Raw genomic sequence first — 21,353 nt, forward strand, 5'->3', positions numbered from 1 at the left:
AAAGCTGCAGGGCCTGCAGGAAAAATGTGAGTGTGTGTGGGGGGGGGGGGGGGACTACAACAAAATGTGATCTATTGATCTAGCGTTTTAACTGCGCTTCTCGCTATGACTGTTGGACCAAGAGCCAAGAAATGATCTGGACCCAGGTGAAGAAGTGATGGGAGGTTGGGAATAGGAGTACTTTTTATACAAGACCATCACTAATCAGTCAACTTAGCCTGCTTGTCTGTCTGAACTCGGGCAGAGAGGCTGGACGTGTAATTAACTGATCAGCCTGGTGTTTGTGAGCCTGTTAGCAGGTAAAGGAGGGCCTACACACACACACACACACACACACACACACACACACACACACACATGCTCCTGCTAACTCAGGACCCCCCTGCTGTGTTGTGGCGCATGCTGTGCCGGCACCAGGTTGCCTGGGGGCCAACGTAGGTTTTTGCGGTGTGAGCATGAACGCCCATCTCTGATTATACATCAATATATTTCCCAGAGATAATTTATGCATTTACTGAACACAAAGCTTTATCTAAACGAACCACTGGGGACAMCGCATGGAAATAACACAGCGCCYACWTCCARTATGGTTTGTTAAAAAGGAAAGATAGCTCGCGGRTGCTGRAACAAMAASTTATTTTTGTAGTTATTAAAACAGTGTCTTCTCTGTTWKATMTTTTACCTGACACTTTGCAGAAACTCGCATGCTCCTCCGMAATCTGGAGTCCAAGGTCACAGATCAYMTAAAYATGACTGTGATTGCATACAATGTTAAAACAGAKGAGTGGCTTTTGTGCAAACGYATCGCTTAACAAAAACAACACAGTGAGYAAAACCAATGTCTAACAGTATGCATTTTTAATCTGAARGTATTCAGTCTGCTCCCCCTCTCCCTCTCTGTGGTGTGAGTGAGATGATGTGAGGTTTCTCTCATTTGTACTCCCAGTCTGCCACAGCTCAACGGCCCCCCCATGCTGCCTGCTAATTGGCGGGAGACTGGGAGCTTCCTGCTGTGTGTTCGCTGCTTCCCTTCGCTTTGCCACCCCACCAGCTCTTTCTCCACTACTGAGTAATTAACCCACAGCTAATGAACTACTTTCTAATTACACACCACACTGTTTCCATCGCACCCTCCAAAAGTGAGGAGACACTCTGCCGCCACGTTCCAATCCGTTCTGGAAGGCTTTGAACCTACCTGCTCTCTGATTGGTGCGGTTGTTCAGACTGTCAGAAGCTATATCACAGCCCTGCCACTTTGTTCAAATCAGTTCCCTCTGTTGTGCAACACGGAGTGGATTCAGAGAATCTGATGATGTTGCGTAAACGATAACAGCATTTTCAAGGTTCTATTTCAAGCCATGAAAAAAAGGAGGCAATTGATACTACAAAATCAATTTGTTCATACTTTTCTGGCCAAAAGAAAAGCAGTGTAAGAGCTGAATGGTAACAGGCATTAATGCTGTGATACAGAATGGCTGCATACACCAGTACACCTCCAGGGTGTTTACTGTGCCATATAGTAGTCAGCAGGGCCATTTTTGCCCAATCTTATCTCATTCCAGAATTTGGCAGGAAATGTTTTGTAACTGCAGTGATCATGCTGGGAATTGTAGTTTGGCCCACATCCTCTCCTCAGAGCCTGGGACCTGAAGGTGTAGTGGTTGTGGCATGACAGATGCATGCTTCAGATAGCCCTGCTATCAGCCTTGATGTACAGTACTCCCAGCACACTACACTGCCCCCCCTCCCTCCTCACCACCATATTACTCCCCTCTCTCCTCTCTCCAGAGCCCCAGCCTCGGTCTTGACACAGACACGGCTATTTCTGTTCCACAGACTGATAGCTCCAACTGAAGATCATTGATTTTACGGGAAGCCCTGTTTACAGACTGAGTGCCATCGACCTGAGGTTTTTGCCTCCTGAAGTAGGAGCAGCACTGGAGCATCCTTGTCTTGTGTTATACACTCACAGAGAGGAGGAGGAGAGGGAGGAGGAGAGGGAGGAAGTTTACAGTACACAGAGAAAAGACAAACACTGGCCTGATTTGAAACACTTTGATGTACTGTGTTAGGAWTCATACTTAATTAGCACTGTAACATATTTTGTTAATTGTGTAAAAAACGAATTGGCCTAGATGTTAGTACTGTATATAGTYGAGAAAATTGGTCTGGGGGTGACAGGGACAGCCGGTGTAAGGCCGAGGCGGCGAGAAGGAGAGAAGCAGCCTGTGCCTCAATGCAGTCCCTTAGGAAGATCCCACCATCTAAGGCTTAGYGATAAGGGTAATACAGGGGCCTTATGTTGGGCATTAACATGTACTTAAGGTAAAAAGTGAGATGTATGCATACATACATTGTTGATTAACTGGGGCAAGCCTTGGAGAAGATCCCCTGTTCATTCTGCCTGAGGACTACAATGGTTCCCCCATCGATAAGCACGTCCCCTGTGCAACATCAAAGGCCCTCCCTGATTTATCAATAAGAAGCCTTCCTTCCCACATTTTCCTGTAACTTGCTTAGCATTTACACCATTGATTTTCCAATAAGCACCCATACCCTGCGGTGGCTGGCCAGGCCGAGGCTCTGTGAGATGGCTCAGACTCGAACACAGACAGCCCTTCTAAAGGACAATGGGAGATGGGGGGGGGGGTGTAGTGGCTTTTTGGGGGGTTCATGGGGTGAATGAAGGGGGAGCTATTTCTATTTTTAAAGGTCTCCCCTCAGCTAGAAAGGCTGTGGTCTAGGTGTAAATGGAGGGGGGTAAGGTGGGGTTCAGGTCCAAGCCCGGTGGGGGTGTTCTCAGCTGGGGCTGGGCCAGAGTTAATTCCCCAGGAGACCCTGGTTCTCCKTGGTCCTCTGGAGGCCTGGCCCCCAGGCAGGTGATTGTGCATGCTTATAATCAGATGGATCCTTAGCCTTTAATTCCTCCCTGGCTTGGCCGGTAAATCCCACATAATGAAAGYGCCCATAAATAAAAACTTATCTCATTTTCCATCCCTGCAAAATGACAACCAGACCCACTCTCTGACAGGGTTCATTAGGACCTGGGCCCTTTCAATAGGCTCAACCTTATCTGCTCTGTTAAGGTGGGGGAGGAGAACATAATGCGTTTTATGCCTCTAAGTCAGAGACAGGAGAAAAGAGGGTCTGGCATTTGACTTCTGTAGAAGAGGTGTAAGGATGGGTGGGAGGACTGCCCCCTATGGCCAGGCCCTGTGTAGTGTGTATGGGCATGCAACCTCCCTCCCTTTCTCCCAGAGTCCAGGAATCCATGCTTTTCTTCCCTCTGATTATCTCTTATTGTGAGTTGAGGCTTGTTTTGGCTGCTTATTGTTTGTCTCTCAGCCCAGTGGGCCCGGTGAGGGAGGGAGAGAGACAGAGAGAGTGAGTGAGAGGGGGGCGGGGGGGACAAGGTCAGGGTTGGAAAGCACAGGCCATGGCAGGAATCCTGTTGTTTTCCTTTAGCAGCAGCTCAGATACCAATATGCAAAGGAAAAGTACAAGTCATTTGCATAGTACAGTACCTAACCTTGGGCATTAATGTTAACATACTGTACTGCACGAAGTAATACCTTTACTGGCATGATTCATCGTTTTAATGTGTGGTTATTACAGCACAGAGACACTTTGCCCCATACTTCCCTCTTCGCCCTTCCAGTGCTCCTGTCCGTCTGTCCATCTCCCTCATTTAGTGCCTTTGAAAGATTCAAGKTTTTCCTGCTCTAAACAGGTGTCGCTTAGCGAGCAGACCTCCTGAAGACAAACAGGGAGATAGCTTTGTATCAGCCGYCCCATCTGCGACTCTCCGACTCCAGACAATCCCATTGCACATCAGTAACCACRACAGGTTATTGAATTAGACCATCTTGATTTTAAAGAGCAATCCTGTTTTCTAGTAAGCAGTGGACACGCTGAGCTGGCTRAGGCCACGGCTCAGCCTCCATCACTGGCCAGGGGTCATCCTCCTCTCCTCTCCCACTCTAATTGCTTTAGACACATTACAAGGGCGTGATGCTAATAGATGCATAGTGCACACACATACAGTTATACKGTAGCTACATGCTAGCACRGCTGTTTAYACTCRGYGAGCCATAGAGGGATATTGGACAAAGYACTGGAGAAATGTAGTGAATGAGGGATGTAAAGRAGTAGTTTAGGCTGGTGTGRTGTGTGTTTTTCCACCCCYCCCCTCTGTGGSCTAGCTAMGRGCCCCATGTAGCAGGCAGTGATGTGGGCACAGTGTTCGGGGCATGGTCAGGACAGGCAGTGGAATCTGGAGGAGGGGCTGATGGAACAACAGATTACAGGAAAAGGTGTGAAGGAGATCCATGTTCAGACAGGATGGGTGCTCATCTCATTGCTACTGCTTCTCATTAGACAAATCACCCACTGGAAAGTTTGTTCCTTTTTTTGTYGTTAGCTGCAAAATATGATCCAGGTGTCCTTTGTTTAATGAATACATTTGTTATTTTATTTGTCTGTTAGACAAGGCATGGATTTTTTTTTAAAGAAAATCATTCGCTGTGGTTTTGTTTACCTCAGTCCATTTGGTTGAAATGTCTGCAGAGCGCCTAGTGTTCGTTCTCTTATTAATGGAGCAGATAGTAAATGCAGACTGACCTGGTTACTATCCCCTCTCTCAATATGGCAGCCAGCTACAAATCATGTCTGTCTGGATCAAGTAATCCTCTTAATAAGCCTATTATCTTTCATTCTGAATGCAAAGCAACAGAGAGGTCATCAGTGTGGCTCTGTCTGTGTGGAGTACAAACAATGAAAGCAGGTGGACATGGGCTGACACCAAATGGTTGCCTACCTTCACTGTTTTCAGTGGAAGATCCTGCAACTACTACACCRGCCTTGSCTTCATTACGCTCAGATAATGCAGTTAAACATACAATATGGGGTTTCTTATCAAACCAATTATGTGCATTAATTACACCTGATTAGAATTCACTCCTCCAGTCAGTCATAATTAGCAAATCCAGTCAAAATGTGCATGCTAAAAGTGCATGCTAAAAGACTCGGCCCGTTGTTTGAGTAGCATAAGTGCATATGGAGTGGGGGGTATTTTCTATCAGACATTAATGAAGAGCGAGGCAGACATGATCAATCTCTCCAGTGTGGGCCAGCCCTCTCTAGTTAATATGGTAGGGGGTGGGGGTAGAGACACACTGTCTGATCACAGCTAGAATTTGCATCCCTAAGTAAATAAGTAAATAAATCAAGTGGCGGCAGCGAATGTGCTAATCACCTGGGACATGGCGGCTGGGCTGAGCATYGTGCCGGGAAACTTTGCTCATGTAATATTCAGTACTGGCTGGGTTAAAGGGCAGGCCAGAGTTATTGGTTTCAGCCCGGTCGCCCCCCTTTAATCAATGCTGCCTGCATCCCTTTAATACAATTATTAGCTCAGCAGTATCTCGCGCTATCATTTTATCTCCTCGCCACTCTAAATTGCGGCCTGTGTATTGCTGGGCCACTGGTGCTCAGGGCATGGCCAGCTCCTGAAAGCACAGCTCACATTTATTCTTTCAGAGGCAGAGGATGMCTGGAGTGTTTGAAACCAGGCTGACCGAGGAGGTGGATGCCAGATCTAAACACAGCTGCATTTCAGACCCAACCCAGCTGGTGTATTTTGGGCTTTACTGAAAACATTGCCTTTTTTCCTCTCCTCCTCTTTGAGAGAGTGTGTATGCGAGGATACAAGTAATTACCTGCGTTGCATACTGCGTTGTGTGCACTCAACGAGAGAGGAGTGGGTGATGTGTTTTTCTATGCATGATTTCTCTTATTTCAGTAGGAAGGGAGAGGGCTGTAAAATGGCTGTGAAGTTATCAGCAGTACCCTTCACTTRTTCTCTAGTTATGTAAATGTATCATGTCCTGATGGGTGGTTTCTCTGTGTCTAATTATCGCACAGTGAATCTATTTTATCCATTAAGTTAGGCCTGTTTCTCCCTCTTTCTGACTGGAAGTTAATTAAAAACGGATGTAGGATTTGGAGAATGTAAGATTAGGGGTGTTGTTTGGAAGGTGAAGATAAAAGATGGTAACTTCCTGAWATGGCAGGAAGATGAATCGTGGGACGACTTATTAGTGCTCGTCTCAGGTATTGTGTTTAAGTACCTAATCTAGCATAATGAGCACTCTGTCATTTACCTAATTAGATCTCACACTTTTGGCTCTCACCCGATGCACTATACATTAAATGTGTTCTTCTCYCCTGGGTTCTATAGATAGATGTTCCTTTGATGAAGGTGCTTTTTATCCCCCTTTACATGATGAGAGCATTAGGGGAGGGGAAAATATGGAAGTACTTAGGATGAGAACAATGCTATGGGTTATGTTTATGAAAGGAGTTTATACAAGCTTAGGAAGAGAGAGTGCATATGTGTCCTTGTTGATAACCATGGTCCTTTCATATATTCATTACCATTAGAGTCTCTTACCAATCTCTCTCTCTCTCTCTTCTCTCTCTGTGTCTTCAGGCCTGGATGCGATGAACACCTCATGTAGGCATCAGCATGGACAGCTGTGAGTCTCCCGTGGTTTCTGGGACAGACGATGGGCTCGGCTCCTCCACCACCTCCCAGCAACAGCAGCAGCAGCATTACCCTCTGCAGACCTGGAACGATCACTCTAACTCGCAGGTCCCTCCCAGCAGCCAGCCCTCTTCCCTGGAGCCCCTGTCTCTCTCTGCACCCTACCCCTCTGTGAGAGAGCCACAGCAGCAGCAGCATCCCACCCGGACCCCACCCCTGGCCCACAGCGACAGCTRCGCCTCAGGCCAGCTGCACCCCAGAAGAGAGGAGCTCAACGAGGAGCAGGAGGGAGTGAGCTGCGGAGAGGAAGAAGAAGAATTGGAGGACTTGGATGAGATGGAGATCGACAGCTGTTTCCCAAGTCTGCAGCCCTTCCCCGGAGTACCCATAGCTCCTGGAGGAGGGGGCATGCCRACGCTGCTACGCCAGCAGCCRAAKCYACYAAGGGGTGRGGCGGAGAGCGGGAGTGAGGAAGGAGAGGAGGAGGAAGYAGAGGAGAGCAGTGATGTGGAGAACCTGGCTGGAGAGATAGTCTACCAGCCGGACGGCTCAGCCTACATTGTTGAGAGTCTCAGCCAGCTGATCCAAAGCGGAGGGGGWGCYGTGCCCGGCCTGCTCCCCACAAACTCTCTCCCRGTGGCGGGGAAGCCGGGGGAACCTGCTGGGACCTCATCCTCMGTGTACCCTCAGATCATCAACACGTTCCACATAGCCTCGTCGTTCGGGAAGTGGTTRGGTTCCTCAGACCAAGGTTTCCCCAATACCTCKACCCTGGCAGGCCTCAGTCCTGTCCTGCACAGTTTCCGCGTCTTCGATGTGCGGCACAAAAGCAACAAGGATTACCTGAACAGCGACGGGTCTGCCAAGAAGTCCTGCGTATCCAAAGATGTTCCCAACAACGTGGATTTCTCCAAATTTGATGGGCTGGCCCTCTATGGCAAGGGAAAGCCCATCCTCATGTGTTTTCTCTGCAAACTGTCCTTCGGRTACCCGCGGTCTTTCGCCACTCATGCCGTCCACGACCACCGCATGACCCTGTGTGAGGACGAGAGGCGGCTGCTGGGGGACAATAAGGCYTCTGCCATCATCCAGGGCATCGGGAAGGACAAAGAGCCCCTCATTAGCTTCCTGGAACCAAAAAACAAGAGCTCTCCTGTGCCGGTGCCCCCCACCATGGTCCCCATGAACTCTGGCCAGAGCTTCTACGGCACGTTCAGTGGGGTCCACCTGGAGGCAGGGAGCAGCAGTGGGGGCTGCGAGGCCCTCCTGAACAAAGACTCTGACTCCTCTGGCCTCCAGCAGCAGCAAGGCTCCCTCCTCTCTCTGGGGGGGCTGGGCAACCCRAAAGCACCTGCTCTTACCTCAACCCCAGGCCCTGCCAAAGACTCCAACGCCCTGCCCAAGCAGGGAGGGAGAACAGAYGGGCCTGCTGGGAAAGAGGGGATCCGCAGGCGGGAGCACGGGGACAAGGAGGGGCGAGAAGGCAAGGCACGCTTGGCTAGCCAGGAGGGGGGCTCGGAAGAAGAGGAGGAACTGTTATTAGAGGAAGAGGAAGACGAGGTGGAGGAAGAAGGAACTCCGCTGGCCTGTGTTGGTAACAGTAGCAGTGGTGGCGGAGAAGTGGGGAAACCGGCTGTCTCAAACCAAAGCATTTCCAAATCTCCTTTATTAATYCCTAGTAGCGCTCTCCAGCCTACTGCCTGCCCATCTGCAGCCAGCCCCARSCTCAACAGCAAAGCCCCAGCTTCCACTTCTTCTTCCTCTGTCAGGGAAGAGGGCTCGGCGGCAGACGGTGMGGGGAGGACCTCGGAGCTCCCTCTGAGCTTTAACTGCCAGGGGCCCACTGTCCCCATGGCGATGGCGGCTGCAGCCAACAGAGGGAGCGAGGACGTCGCKGCGGGCACCTCCTCACCTCTGGCCTCCAACGCCTCCGCCGACGAAAGTGCCAATCGAGATAGTGCCACAGCTCCTGAACCAAATGATTGCCCYGCAGAGGGAGAGGAGGACAGCGGKGCCCTTCTGCACCATCACCACCTYCACCATCACCACCACCACCTCCACCCCTCAGCCCACWCCCACTCTCACCCACACCCCCACCCAGGGGGGTCCTGTGAAATGGGCGGTGGCGGTGAGTGCCCTCAGAACCACGGGCCTGGAGGAAGTGGYGTGGAATGCCCCAAATGCGACACCGTCCTGGGCTCCTCGCGGTCCCTGGGCGGACACATGACCATGATGCACTCGCGCAACTCYTGCAAGACACTCAAGTGTCCCAAYTGCAACTGGCATTACAAGTACCAGCAGACCCTGGAGGCCCACATGAAGGAGAAGCACCCAGACTCCGGTGGCTCCTGTGTGTACTGCAGCAGTGGCCAGAGCCACCCGCGTCTGGCCCGAGGAGAGAGCTACACCTGCGGATACAAGCCCTTCCGCTGCGAGGTCAGTACTTCAACCTAGTCAGTTGAAGATCCAACCTAGTCAGTTGAAGTACTGACCTCAGCCTAATGACTAGTATACTGACAGGTGGTAGGACTTTGAATAGAACTTTAGCACAATGTGAAATATGTTGATATGTTGACATGTTGACTGATATGACATATCAATCAACATGTCATGATATGATTTATATTTCATGGACWATAAGRTAGAGGCAACAAAGATTTCCACTTTACAACATGAGCAAAAATGAACYTCRMCTCTCTATTTTCTAGGTGTGTAACTACTCYACCACCACTAAGGGCAACCTGAGCATCCACATGCAGTCGGACAAGCATCTYAACAACATGCAGACCCTGCAGAARGGAGGCTCCATCCCCTCCGCCGAGCAGCAGGTGTTTGGCCAGCACCCTGGAGGGGTCGGAGTGGTGACCGTGCCRTCTGTGACCCAGGCCAGCACSCACCACCCGCCCCACCACCACCACCCRACCCAGTCCTCCGCCCACATGGCGGGGCCKTGCGGTTCCCCCTCGCCCACCAAGCCAAAAAGCAAGCCCACGTGGCGCTGRGAGGTYTGCGACTACGAGACCAACGTGGCGCGGAACCTGCGCATCCACATGACCAGCGAGAAGCACATGCACAACATGATGCTGCTGCAGCAGAATGTGACCCAGATGCAGCATGGTCGGCTGGGCCTGGGGGCCATGCCCTCTCCCTCCGAGGCRGAGCTCTACCAGTACTACCTGACCCAGAACATGAGCCTGCCCCCAGGCCTCAAGATGGACCCGGCTGGAGCTGAGGCCCAGTTCCTGCTGGGAGGCTTCCACCTGGACCCRAACATGGCCGCCTTGGCCCCCCAACTAGGTGAGCTCCCTCAGTCTGCCTCTGCAACAGTGGAACAGTGGGAGKCATTCTGGCTCTTSCCTCAGTACTGCCTCAGGTCACCACAMAGAAGGCAGACTGCAGTTCAGTACGAGTTCACAAGGGGTGGGATCGCTCTCACTGCTGCCAGCTGTTTATTTTTAAACATGAAACACACAGTTATAAACTGTATGTGACTAAATGGAAGATTCAGCTTTGATTTTTTTTTAAATGCTTCACTTTTTAACCCATTTAGACATAGGCTAATTGTGTTKATTTATTTACTGAATGTGTGTAGGGTGGCCAGTAAATGAATGCATGAATGGTAAGTAATTTTATATTTACATTCAATGATTTATAGTTTAGTTATCCCCATGAGAAACAGCAGAGCAGCCTTTTCTCTGAACCAACATGCAGGCAAAGGGTTAACCAGGGAACACATTAGCCCTCCCTCCCTCACTCTCACACACACTGTATATACACAATCCTATCTTTCATGTTGGCAGCTCTCTTTTTCTTTCTGTTTCTGTTGCCCGAAGGTACACCTGCCCTACTGAACTTAACATCATTCACCCTCTTTCCAAGCAAAGCGCCCCATTGAGAGATAAAGATAAAAGGGGGGAGGTGAAACAACGGCAATGTATAAAACACAATATTTCTAGAGGGTGGACCTAACTCACAACAATCCCTTTCTGTCTTAGTGTAAAAGACGACTTGTTAGTTGTTACCATATGACAGTTTCTCTTTCACCAATGTGCCAGGCACCATGACTTCCATGCCATGTTCTGTCTAGTTGGAGCTGAATCGATATCTTCCCAGTAAAAGAGAGGATACACTCCAGACTGTGGCCTTGGTATTAGGATAGTGTTTCACTCCGGCTCGGCTGAGAAGAGTGGACCTATAAGGCTAGTGAAGCTATTGGTGGAGCTTCAGTTAGGGACTTTTTGTGTTGATTTTAGAGAAAGCGGACCCTGGTTAAAAAACGACCCAAGCCATTAGAGTTATGAGAGCTTTTTTGTCTCCATCAGTTATTAAGCGGTGTAGGTAGAACTTCTCTGAAAGCTCCTATATAGCCTCAAATATGCCCCCCAAACTCACACATCCACACTTCACTTCACTTCATTACAAACCTAGGAGTTTAGTTTACATTTCCAGTCTATGTCACTCTATCTGGGTCACACTGCCTGGGAAAGTCCCCCTGTGATACCTTGTTTTCCTCACAATATGCAGTGTGAGAGAGGGAGGGAGAGATAGAGAGAGAYAGAGCAGCTCAGTGAGCCTTCCTCTTGTTTGCCCATGTCCTCCAGGCCTCCGCTCCTCTGAACATCAGCGTTTTCATGTCATTATTTCCAAACTGCCACTGAACTCCGCCACTGGAGCTCTCTTTTTRCCCCCAACGTTGTAATTGCAGCTATAAATTTTATCTTGGTCAAAGAAGGGAGGAGTAGAGGGCCCAGTATGGGTAATTCAGCGGCATAGCTGAGTGTTTGGCGTGCCAGTTACAACCCCACAGTTTGTACAGACTTGTCTCCAACTGTCGCCGGTTCAAAGACACGAACAAGAATMGATTGCTGTGACTAATTTTTTATCCCCTCTCTTGCCATCTGGTTCATTTTCCTGTGAGGGAACGTTTAATAAGCATGTTACAGGGAGGCAATGACGAGGCATTACTCTCAGCCCTAAAACGACCACAGTGTCATCCCGAGCCACACACATTCTGATTGACTGTACACACCGATACACTCCATCACACACGCACAACTCTGCGCCGTCATAACTCTGTCTGTGCAGCTCAAGGACAGATAGTATCCGTCTGTACCTCCCTCCCTTTAGTCCTCTTTTCCACTGTGTATTTCTGACTTTTGAGGACATTGTTAGACAGAGAGGGAGATGACAAATCCTGACCTCACATGATCTCACCCTCTTGGTAATCCTTATCCCCAGGACTGAGCTGCTGCAGATACATAGAGTGGGAGGGGGGGGGGGCCTTAGCTATTGTGTGCTCTACTTTGTTGTCCAATATACTGCCTGAATGCTGCAGCATCTAGGTAGAACTCTCTGAAAATCTAGCAAAGCTGGTCCACCACTAATCTTTTGGAAGTTCCACCAAGCCCTGTAGAGACACGTTAATATATTTACAGCCTGGACTTGGACTCTGCTTATGTCAAAGAATAGAGTTTCCAAGATTTCCCAATGATGTGTGTTTATCTCAAGCCTTTTAATGTTWTTTGAAAGTGAAAATATTTCCACAGCGTCCTGCCTCCCTTTCCCTAAACATTGATACGGACTGACAACGTRTCAGTCAAAATATTCTAGGTTATATTTAACAGAGGCCTGCTTACATCTAAAACACATGTAGGGACCGCAGACTGAACCTATTCTCACACAGCCGTGAAGGCAGAGGTAATCACTGTGTCTGTGTCGGAGCATGGAGTCTACAGTGGAAAAGAGTGTGAGAGCCGCACAGGAATGAGAGAATAAAGATGAGGAGAGGAGACGAAGAGATAGGGGTAGTAACTAGTGAGGGGACTGAGAGAGAGAAAGAGAGAAGGGGGGGCCTGGCTGGAGAGGTGGATCTGTGAGTGATTTCAGAGGGCTTCACAGAGGTCTCCTTCTCCCGGCTATAAAAACTCAGGTAATGGAGAAAAGTCCGAGAGCAGGCTGCATACTGCAGCAATAAATAAAAAGAGGCTGCTGGAATTAATTTAGTGTAAAGCCAGGCGGGGTCAGCCAGTGCGCTCAGTCTGGGCAGTGATAGATTAAAGATCAGCGAGAAAAAAACTCCCCAGCCACTCTTACCTCATTTTTACCGCCTTTTCGTTTTTTCCCTCCTCCTCTTCAGACTGTAGATATGGTTGTTTCTGTTGTTGGATCTGGATGTGTGCGGTGTTTTTTTACTCCCCCCCCTTCGCTCAGTTACCGAGTAGGATTAATCTGGTAGGTGTCTGTATCGATTTAGCAGCTATGCYGAGTCGAAAGAGGCAGGAGAATCCAAAGAGAAAAGTGGATTTTTTGTATTATTATTCTGTGAACAAGGGRACTGGATTTGATTTACAGTAATGTATGCTTGGGAACTCTTTAGTTCTCTTGTAATGATAGAATAACTTTKTTTTTCTGCGGAGCTCACGGCCTCTGGAGTTGATTTAGTGCCGGGCCGTGAAAGTGCACCAGTCCAAACAGGACTACGTGTAAATCCTTACTCTGGCYMTGCAACGTTTCTGCACCCTGCGAAAAAGTCCAGACTTTCTTTCTCTRGGCTCAAAGGAAGGATAATCTTGATTTAATCAAATTAGGRACATAAATACACACATGCACATTATCCTCAGAGGGGTATTGGAACTAGAGAGRAAATCCACTTRGAKTGCAGAGACAAACATGGCTCTTTGTTGAAAGTTGAACCGTACACCTTTCACTTTTCCAAGGACATTTTCCATGCTGAGGGAGGCTCAAAGAACTGAGAGCCCCTTTGGAAAACCCCATGCCTCCATCCCCTCTAAGAAACTCTAAATAGCTCCTGATGTCCAGAAAAGTACATGTAACACAAAGTGAAATAGAGTGATGGCAAGATAGGAATAATCCCTGAAAGCTGTACTTAGAATTCAAAGCTTGTGAAATTTGAAAATAACCAACTGACCGTGTGCGTGTAACCAACTAAGCACTTTCTCTCTCTCTCTCTCTCTCTCTCTCTCTCTCTCTCTCTCTCTCTCTCTCTCTCTCTCTCTCTCTCTCTTCATACATATCACTCTCTCTCTCTCTCTCTCTCTCTCTCTCTCTCCTCTCTCTCACACACACACATTCTCTCTCTCTCTTCCCTCCTCTCCCTTTTTCTCTCTTTTCCGTCCCTGGTGCTCAGTAGGTGGGGAGAACCCATGGACGTGCGGCTGGGTTGTGGTCAGTTGGTGTCTGAGGAGTTGATGACCCTGAGAGCTTGTCGCAGACCAGTGACCCCTCCCTCAGCTGTTCCAGTGTGCCGTGTCGCGCTCCCCCACCTGGATGTGCTGGGCATGCACATGGGTGCTGAGCGCAGCCTGCCCGAGGAGGAGTGGCGCGCCGTGGTGGCGACTCGCACCAGTGCAAGCTGTGCCGTTACACCACACAGCTGAAGGCCAACTTCCAGCTGCACTGCAAGACCGACAAGCATGTGCAGAAGTACCAGCTGGTGGCCCACCTCAAGGAGGGGGCAAGGGCAACGAGTGGCGCTTGAAGTGCGTGGCCATCGGCAACCCGGTGCACCTGAAGTGCAACGCCTGCGACTACTACACTAACACTGAGAAGCTACGCATGCATACCATCAACTCCCGCCACGAGGCCAGCCTCAAGCTGTACAAGGTACGTGCCTCATCTTCACCTCTCATCCCTCCTTTCACCCTACCGTTTCCCCTTCCACCGTTCTCCCCTCTCTCTTCTTCCTTCCTAACGTTACATTCCTCCACGTACTCCACTGCAGATCCCTGATTCTGCTCCGCTGCTAGCCGCTTCCACCAGTCATGAATGATGGCCCTGTTGTTCTACCCTTCTGTTCACAGGGCCCATAGAGAGGAGTGGGGGATAGAACATGGCGTGGATCCGGTGAAAGAGGATAAGGGGTGAAATCACTAGGAGAGGGATGAAGAAGTGTGAGGAGACAGAGGTTTGGTGTTAATACTCCTCTGGGCGGGAAAGGCAGAATCGTTCTCGACAGCCGTATTGATTTTCGCTGGACTTGGAGCTTCACCTTCTCCTCTAATCATTCCATAATAGCCAATGGATGAACACTCTCTGAACAAATGGCCTAAATCTAACAGGCCTGATTCCACTTAGGCACCTATCCTGTGTGTCTGCGCAAGGCTAGGGCTACTCTGTGTTTAACCCAACCTGGCATGGCTACATAGACGGCTAACACAATCACCACACACCACTAAGACGTAAACAAACACATACCATTCACCCACACATTCACACACCCACACAACTTGTAGCTCATCACACTGCTCTGTCCCAAACACACTGTGCCTTTATTTACACAAAGACTCCAACTCTTTCTCAAGTGTTAGGCTATTGGAAAGTAAATGGGCAAAACAACATATATTCTATTGGTTTTATATTGAGCTTAACTCTTATTTTCTGTCTTTTTTGCACTATAACTGCTCTTGGCAAATAGGTGATATAGGAGGGTGAAAAAGGGGAGACAATATTGTGTTTTAATCACATTAAAAAGCTAGGGTGAAATACACCATGAGAACCCTCTCCAATCGCCTGTCTCTCTGGCCTTCTGGAAGCCCCCTGCTTTATGAATGGTTCCTGGGATCCGCTGATGTTTTTATTGCAGGTTTCCTGTCTGCAAGGCCTTTGTAGTGAGAGATCCTACAGTAACTGAGACAAATGTTTTTTCAACACTTAGGGGAGGTGTGAGGCTCTGCTCCCAGGTCGACCATTAGGAGGGCCGGAGGGAGCAGGCCGTGTTGACTCTCGGTCAGGGTAGGGTAGGGCCCCGGCCGCCGTCCCAGCAGCCTCTGGGCCTGGAGAGAGACAGAGAGCAAGGTTATAGTGGAGCAGGACTGGAGCGGTGTCTCCACCACTCATGCCCAGACACGTAGACAGGATATTTACAAATACCACACTGATTAAAATATGTAACACAATCTGTAGGACACGCTGGGCCTGGCCTGTGGAGGCAGAGAGGCTGAGAGTGGCCTCCTAGTGCCCCAGGCTGGGTTCATCCTCACTGGGCAGGGCTGGGGTAACGCTGGGTGTTCTTTGTGCCACTGAGACAGACGAGGCACTCTGCCCACATGCCAGTGGCACTGTCTCACACTTGACCGAAGTAGATGGGCCCTGACATCCTGCACTCACACCTAAGGTGGAAAATAATGTTTTGTCTGAAAGGAGAGTGAAGAGTTTATATTACATTGTCTGTCTGTCTGCCTTCCACTTATCATGTGCCAAAATGGTGAAAAGAACAGACAGTTTTTTTCCTTCCCCTAACTTTTCTTTACTGTAGAAAGTTGACATACTGTATATGGTAATACGACTGGGGAGGATTAAATATGTACAGTGCCTTGCAAAAGTATTCATCCCCCTTGGGGTTTGTCCTATTTTGTTGCATTACAACCTGTAATTTAAATAGCTTTTTATTTGGATTTCATGTAATGGACATACACAATATAGTCCAAATTGGTGAAGTGAAAAAAAAAAAACCTTGTTTAAAACATTTCAAAAAGAAAAAACTGAAAAGTGGTGCATGCATATGTATTCACCTCCTTTGCTATGAAGCCCCTAAATAAGATCTGGTGCAACCAGTTACCTTCAGAAGTCACATAATTAGTTAAATAAAGTCCACCTGTGTGCAATCTATAGTGTCCACATGAATCTGTCACACGATCTCAGTATATATAACACCTGTTCTGAAAGGCACCAGGTCTGCAACACCACTAAACAAGAGGCACCACCAAGCAAGCAGCACCATGAAGACCAAGGAGCTTCCAAACAGGTCAGGGACAAAGTTGTTGAAACTACAGTTCAGGGTCGGGTTATAAAAAAAATATGCAAAACTTTGAACATCCATGGAGCACATTTAAATGCATTATTAAAAAATTGAAAGAATATGGCACACAACACTGCCAAGAGAGGGCCACCCACCAAAACTCACAGACCAAGCAAGGAGGGCATTAATCAGAGGCAACAAAGAGACCAAAGATAACCCTGAAGGAGCTGCAAAGCTCCACAGCGGAGATTGGAGTATCTGTCCATAGACCACTTTAAGCCGTACACTCCACAGAGCTGGGCTTTATGGAAGAGTGGCCAGAAAAAAGCCATTACTTAAAGAAAAAGAAGCAAACACATTTGGTTGTCGCCAAAGGCATGTGGGAGACTCCCCCAAACATATGAAAGAAGGTTCTCTGGTCAGATGAGACTAAAATTTAGTTTTTTGGCCATCAACAAAAATGCTATGTCTGGCGCAAACCCAACACCTCTCTCATCACCCGAGAACACCATCCCCACAGCTTGATGCTGCCACCACAATGCTTCACTGTGGGGATGTTTTTCATCAGCAGGAACTGGGAACTGGTCAGAATTGAAGAATGATGGATGGCGCTAAATACAGGGAAATTCTTGAGGGAAACCTGTTTGGCTTCCAGAGATTTGAGACTGGACGGAGGTTCACCTTCCAGCAGGACAATGACCCTAAGCATACTGCTAAAGCAACATCGAGTGGTTTAAGGGGAAACATTTAAATGTCTTGGAATGGCCTAGTCAAAGCCCAGACCTCAATCCAATTGAGATCTGTGGTATGACTTAAAGATTGTTGTACACCAGCGGAACCCATCCAACTTGAAGGAGCTGGAGCAGTTTTGCCTTGAAGAATGGGCAAAAATCCCAATGGCTAGATGTGCCAAGCTTATAGAGACATACCCCAAGAGACTTACAGCTGTAATTTCTGCAAAAGGTGGCTCTACAAAGTATTGACTTTGGGGGGGTGAATAGTTATGCACGCTCTAGGTTTCAGTTTTTTTGTCTTATTTCTTGTTTGTTTCACAGTAAAAAAATATTTTGCATCTTCTAAGTGGTAGGCATGTTGTGTAAATCAAATGATACAAACCCCCCCAAAATATTTTTATTCCAGGTTGAAAAGCAACAAAATAGGCAAGTGCCAAGGGGTGAATACTTTCGCAAGCCACTGTACAACACAATCTAGCATGATCGTTTTTTCACCACTTAAGCCTCTTAAGATGGCTCCATACTTCTTAAAGCCAATTGATCTCCAGAGAAAGGGAAGTATCTGCCCAGGAATGACCTGAGCTCTCACCCCCGGAACACAGAGCCCTGCTGGCCCTCACTAAACAGGCAGCTCCCATCACTCCAGACATGTGTAGTGGCGAAAAAATATGTTCACAACTTGACAAGAATTATTACTGCATTTTACGACCCAGAAATGTGATTAGTGGATGATAAGTAAATGGTTCTGAGGCTTAGCTCACTGTAGCACGGGTTGGCGCCCCACTTGACAATGTCATAACCTTTGTGACGTGTTGGATTTCCAGTCCTTGTAGAGTAGAGTGAATGACAACCAGCCAGGCAGGCAGAACCCCACAGCACAGCAGGCCCTTGAGCTCAGCCACAGCCTCAGCCTTCGACTCAGCCTGGCAGATTATGCAAGGATGAAGAAAGGAAAAAAAGAAAAATAATGTATTCCTCCCAAAAGAAATGTGATGCGAATAGCAGCATTTTTTAAACCTTTTTGGGGAGAAAATAAATCATCAAGTCAGCATAAACAGGCTGTAAGATGTGGGAGATCCTTGGGACACTTCACCCAAATCAAAACTGGTTTGCATTAAACAGGCCCTTTGTGTCCACGGCTCCGTATAAATTGGAGCCTGTAATTACTGMAATTAAAAAGGAAGGTTTAAACTGAGGGCTAAGCTGGATGGGATAATTTGAGAGTCTGTGGTATGTGGCCCATATTAGGGCTTTCTAAAAATATCCCCCCCACCACCCCACGTATTGGAATGTTCCGAAAGCCCACGGAAAACTTGAGCGAGGCATCTTCACCGCATGGACCACCACGCAGTGGGGGTGATGCTGCAGCCTCTTCCTGACTCCCTTGTGCTGGGTTTGGAGACACTCAATCTGGAGCCTCACTTTGGCTGCAGTTGACACACCCCTGACACACCCCTCTGAACTTTCACCTTCCCTTCACGTCTCCCCACTCACTGTCGGCTTTGTAGTGGCGGTAGTGATGTCATGATGGTCACCCATAAGCGCAAGCAGATGGCCCTACACTACAATATGCAGGTCACCCTAAAGTTAAGCTCTCTTTTATTGGAAGCTTCAGCTCCCCCACTCTCCCTGGAGACACTCTGGCCTGGAGAAATCCAACTTCTACTCCTGATTTACAGTTATTCACAGTTACCTTACGATAGCAGTAGTAATACATCCCTCCAAACATATTTGACAGAGACTCACACAGGTTTATTAAACGTTCCCAGRAGGCCTCAGGTGCTTGTCTGTAGGACGCGTAAGAGTGGAGGGGAGAGGAGGCTGGMAGCCGGCCAGCTCCCTCCCAGTCCCAGGCCTGAGCTGCTGTYCTCTGCCTCACTCTGCTTCTGCCCACACAGGATGGGTGGAGCCTGGGCCGGCCAGGCCTCTGCTTCCAGGCWGGAGTTTGGGGAAAGGGGAGGAGCATGGAGGGCTAGCTGGCTACCTTCCTTGTCTCGGGGGCCGGTGCGATCTGCGGTAATTGAGATTGATTGGATGTTATTTTTCCRCTTGCAAATGTAGTCCATTAGCTTGGCACATGCATAATCAGTTTAGAGCGCAGTTAGCTGAATGTAATCATGTTCCTCGGTGTCTGCTCGCACAAAATCCACTCCAGATGCCGCTTGGCCGCGGAAAGAGAGGAAGAAAGTGCCGTCACTATCACATGGGGAATCTTTAACCAAGANGTCTGCTCGCACAAAATCCACTCCAGATGCCGCTTGGCCGCGGAAAGAGAGGAAGAAAGTGCCGTCACTATCACATGGGGAATCTTTAACCAAGACAGCCCCGACACCCCTCCCTCTGTCCTGGCCCCGCTCTATTAAACACACAACTGTTCAAACTCTCCCATAGATACACACACAACTGTACAAACTCTCCCATAGATACACACACAACTGTTCAAACTCTCCCATAGACACACACACAACTGTTCAAACTCTCCCATAGACACGCACACACGCACGCACACACGCACGCACACGCACGCACACACACGCACACGCACACACACACAGACTGTGCACGGTGACTGCCTCCCTTACACCTGAAAACAGGCCTTCAGAGCAGATCACATGTTCTCAAGTCTTAGCTGCTAAGACTAACGCGGTGCTGACTGGGACCCAAGCCCGGCCCACTAACCAGCGCAAAGCATCTGTATCTTGGACGCCTCTCCTRTCCTTATTTTCCCCTCCAGTGCGATCCAACTGGYTAACTGAGCGGTTAGGAAAGAACATGTCTGAAAAGCATAATAGGAGCAAAGTGTGTGTAATGTAAATGAAGGGATTAGCTGCTACARGGAAATGCATTAAGGTGTTTCAGTGAGGATCCTACTCAGCACAAGCACTCTGCTCCTCTGCCCCAGACTGCACACTGACCTGCCCATTAATGATCATAATTATCAGGATTGATTCCAAATCCTCCTGGCCATCAGAGGAGAGGGGAAACCATCATCATCGTAACGAATAAGTAATGGTTTCACTCCAGAAAGGATTGTTTTTTATTATCAAATAAAAGTGGAGAGAGTAATTTGGAGTTAAAGTCACYGGGGAGCATTTAATCGCTGTTGGGATCCGATCCGTCATGGCCCTTTCATCTGCCAGCRGATCAGCCCAACCTCAGCCCCATCAGGAGACAGACAGACACTCACCACCACCACCAGACAGCAGTTAGACGAGGGGAGGGGGGAGACAGACAGACAGACAGAGAGAGGGAGAGGGAGACGGAGAGAGGCTCGTTTAGACAGAGATACTCTGCTAATTATCATGGCTGGCCTGTGATTGTTCAGTAATAGTGCTCAGTGGGAAAGGTTGCAGCGGTTCCAGGAAGAGCTCGGATTTACTGGTACTACCGCTCTAATAAAGCGCTCGCTGCACATCCTGGGAGACAGCCCATTCCCCATACACACACACACACACACACACACACACACACACACCACACACACACCAACACAACACACACACACACAACACACACACACACAACACACAACACCACCACACACACTCCCCTTTACAGCAATCACCTTTACAGAGGCTAGGGGGAATAGCTACACGCGCTGTACAGATCACATTCGTTAGTACATAGTGCAGGTCATATGATATTGTGTAGCTCAGTACAAGTGGGTGGTAGCCGGCGTAATGTAAAGCTGAGGAGTGTTTAAATTGTGTGTGGGGCTCCTTACACTCCCTCCATAACACAGCAATGATCCAGAACCCCTTCCCCTTCCCACCTCCCTCTGTCTATAGCCTGCCTGCAGGGTGGTGACCTCTGAGCTGCATTGCCTAAACAGGACCCAATCACTCCAGAGGGTGGGTGGGACCACAGGTTCTCTCTGAGGAATAGAGTTCAGAGGATCAGTCTATGATTGGCTGTAGTGGCTGTCAGTCAGGCTGTGAGGGGTGTCAGAGCAGAGAGGGAGGGTTCAGGACTCAGTGTTTGGCAGTGTGTTGGAATTTCACAAGTCCTCCAGCTCCCACCTCGGAGAAGGCCAGGCGCTGACCCGTGGCCCAGCTGCACATGCTGCTGCTGATTGGAGTGCATCTGCCCCTCCGTGGGTGTTTCGAGGGCAGCACAGAGGAGAGAGGGAGGGAGAGAGGGCCGCCAAGCAGGGTAGCCCAGTTTTATTTGAGCCTTTTTCTCAAAGCTGTTTACCAAAATTGACTAATAGAATGGCTAAATGGGCCCTGGCCTGTACTCCCTCCCTGCTCACTGTGTGTCTGGTTAGAGATAGGGACGTGTCCAGCACTGCGTCATATCTCTGCAGGCCCACAGAGGG

General features: G+C 48.9%; 1 protein-coding gene across 1 annotated transcript in view; it reads left to right on the forward strand.

The window, feature by feature from the left end:
- The window catches only part of LOC112071031 (zinc finger homeobox protein 3-like), a 181,444-nt gene that overhangs the window by 81,791 nt on the left and 78,300 nt on the right, over window positions 1-21,353 (forward strand). The window contains 6 exon segments of the mRNA XM_070439215.1: window positions 6,491-8,980; window positions 9,253-9,841; window positions 10,137-10,163; window positions 13,695-13,729; window positions 13,866-14,010; window positions 14,013-14,167. Of these exon segments, the coding sequence (XP_070295316.1) occupies window positions 6,527-8,980; window positions 9,253-9,841; window positions 10,137-10,163; window positions 13,695-13,729; window positions 13,866-14,010; window positions 14,013-14,167 (3,405 nt within the window). The 5' untranslated portion in view covers window positions 6,491-6,526.

The sequence above is a fragment of the Salvelinus sp. IW2-2015 genome, unplaced genomic scaffold, assembly GCF_002910315.2.
Source record: "Salvelinus sp. IW2-2015 unplaced genomic scaffold, ASM291031v2 Un_scaffold1498, whole genome shotgun sequence".
Taxonomy (NCBI): Eukaryota; Metazoa; Chordata; class Actinopteri; order Salmoniformes; family Salmonidae; genus Salvelinus; species Salvelinus sp. IW2-2015.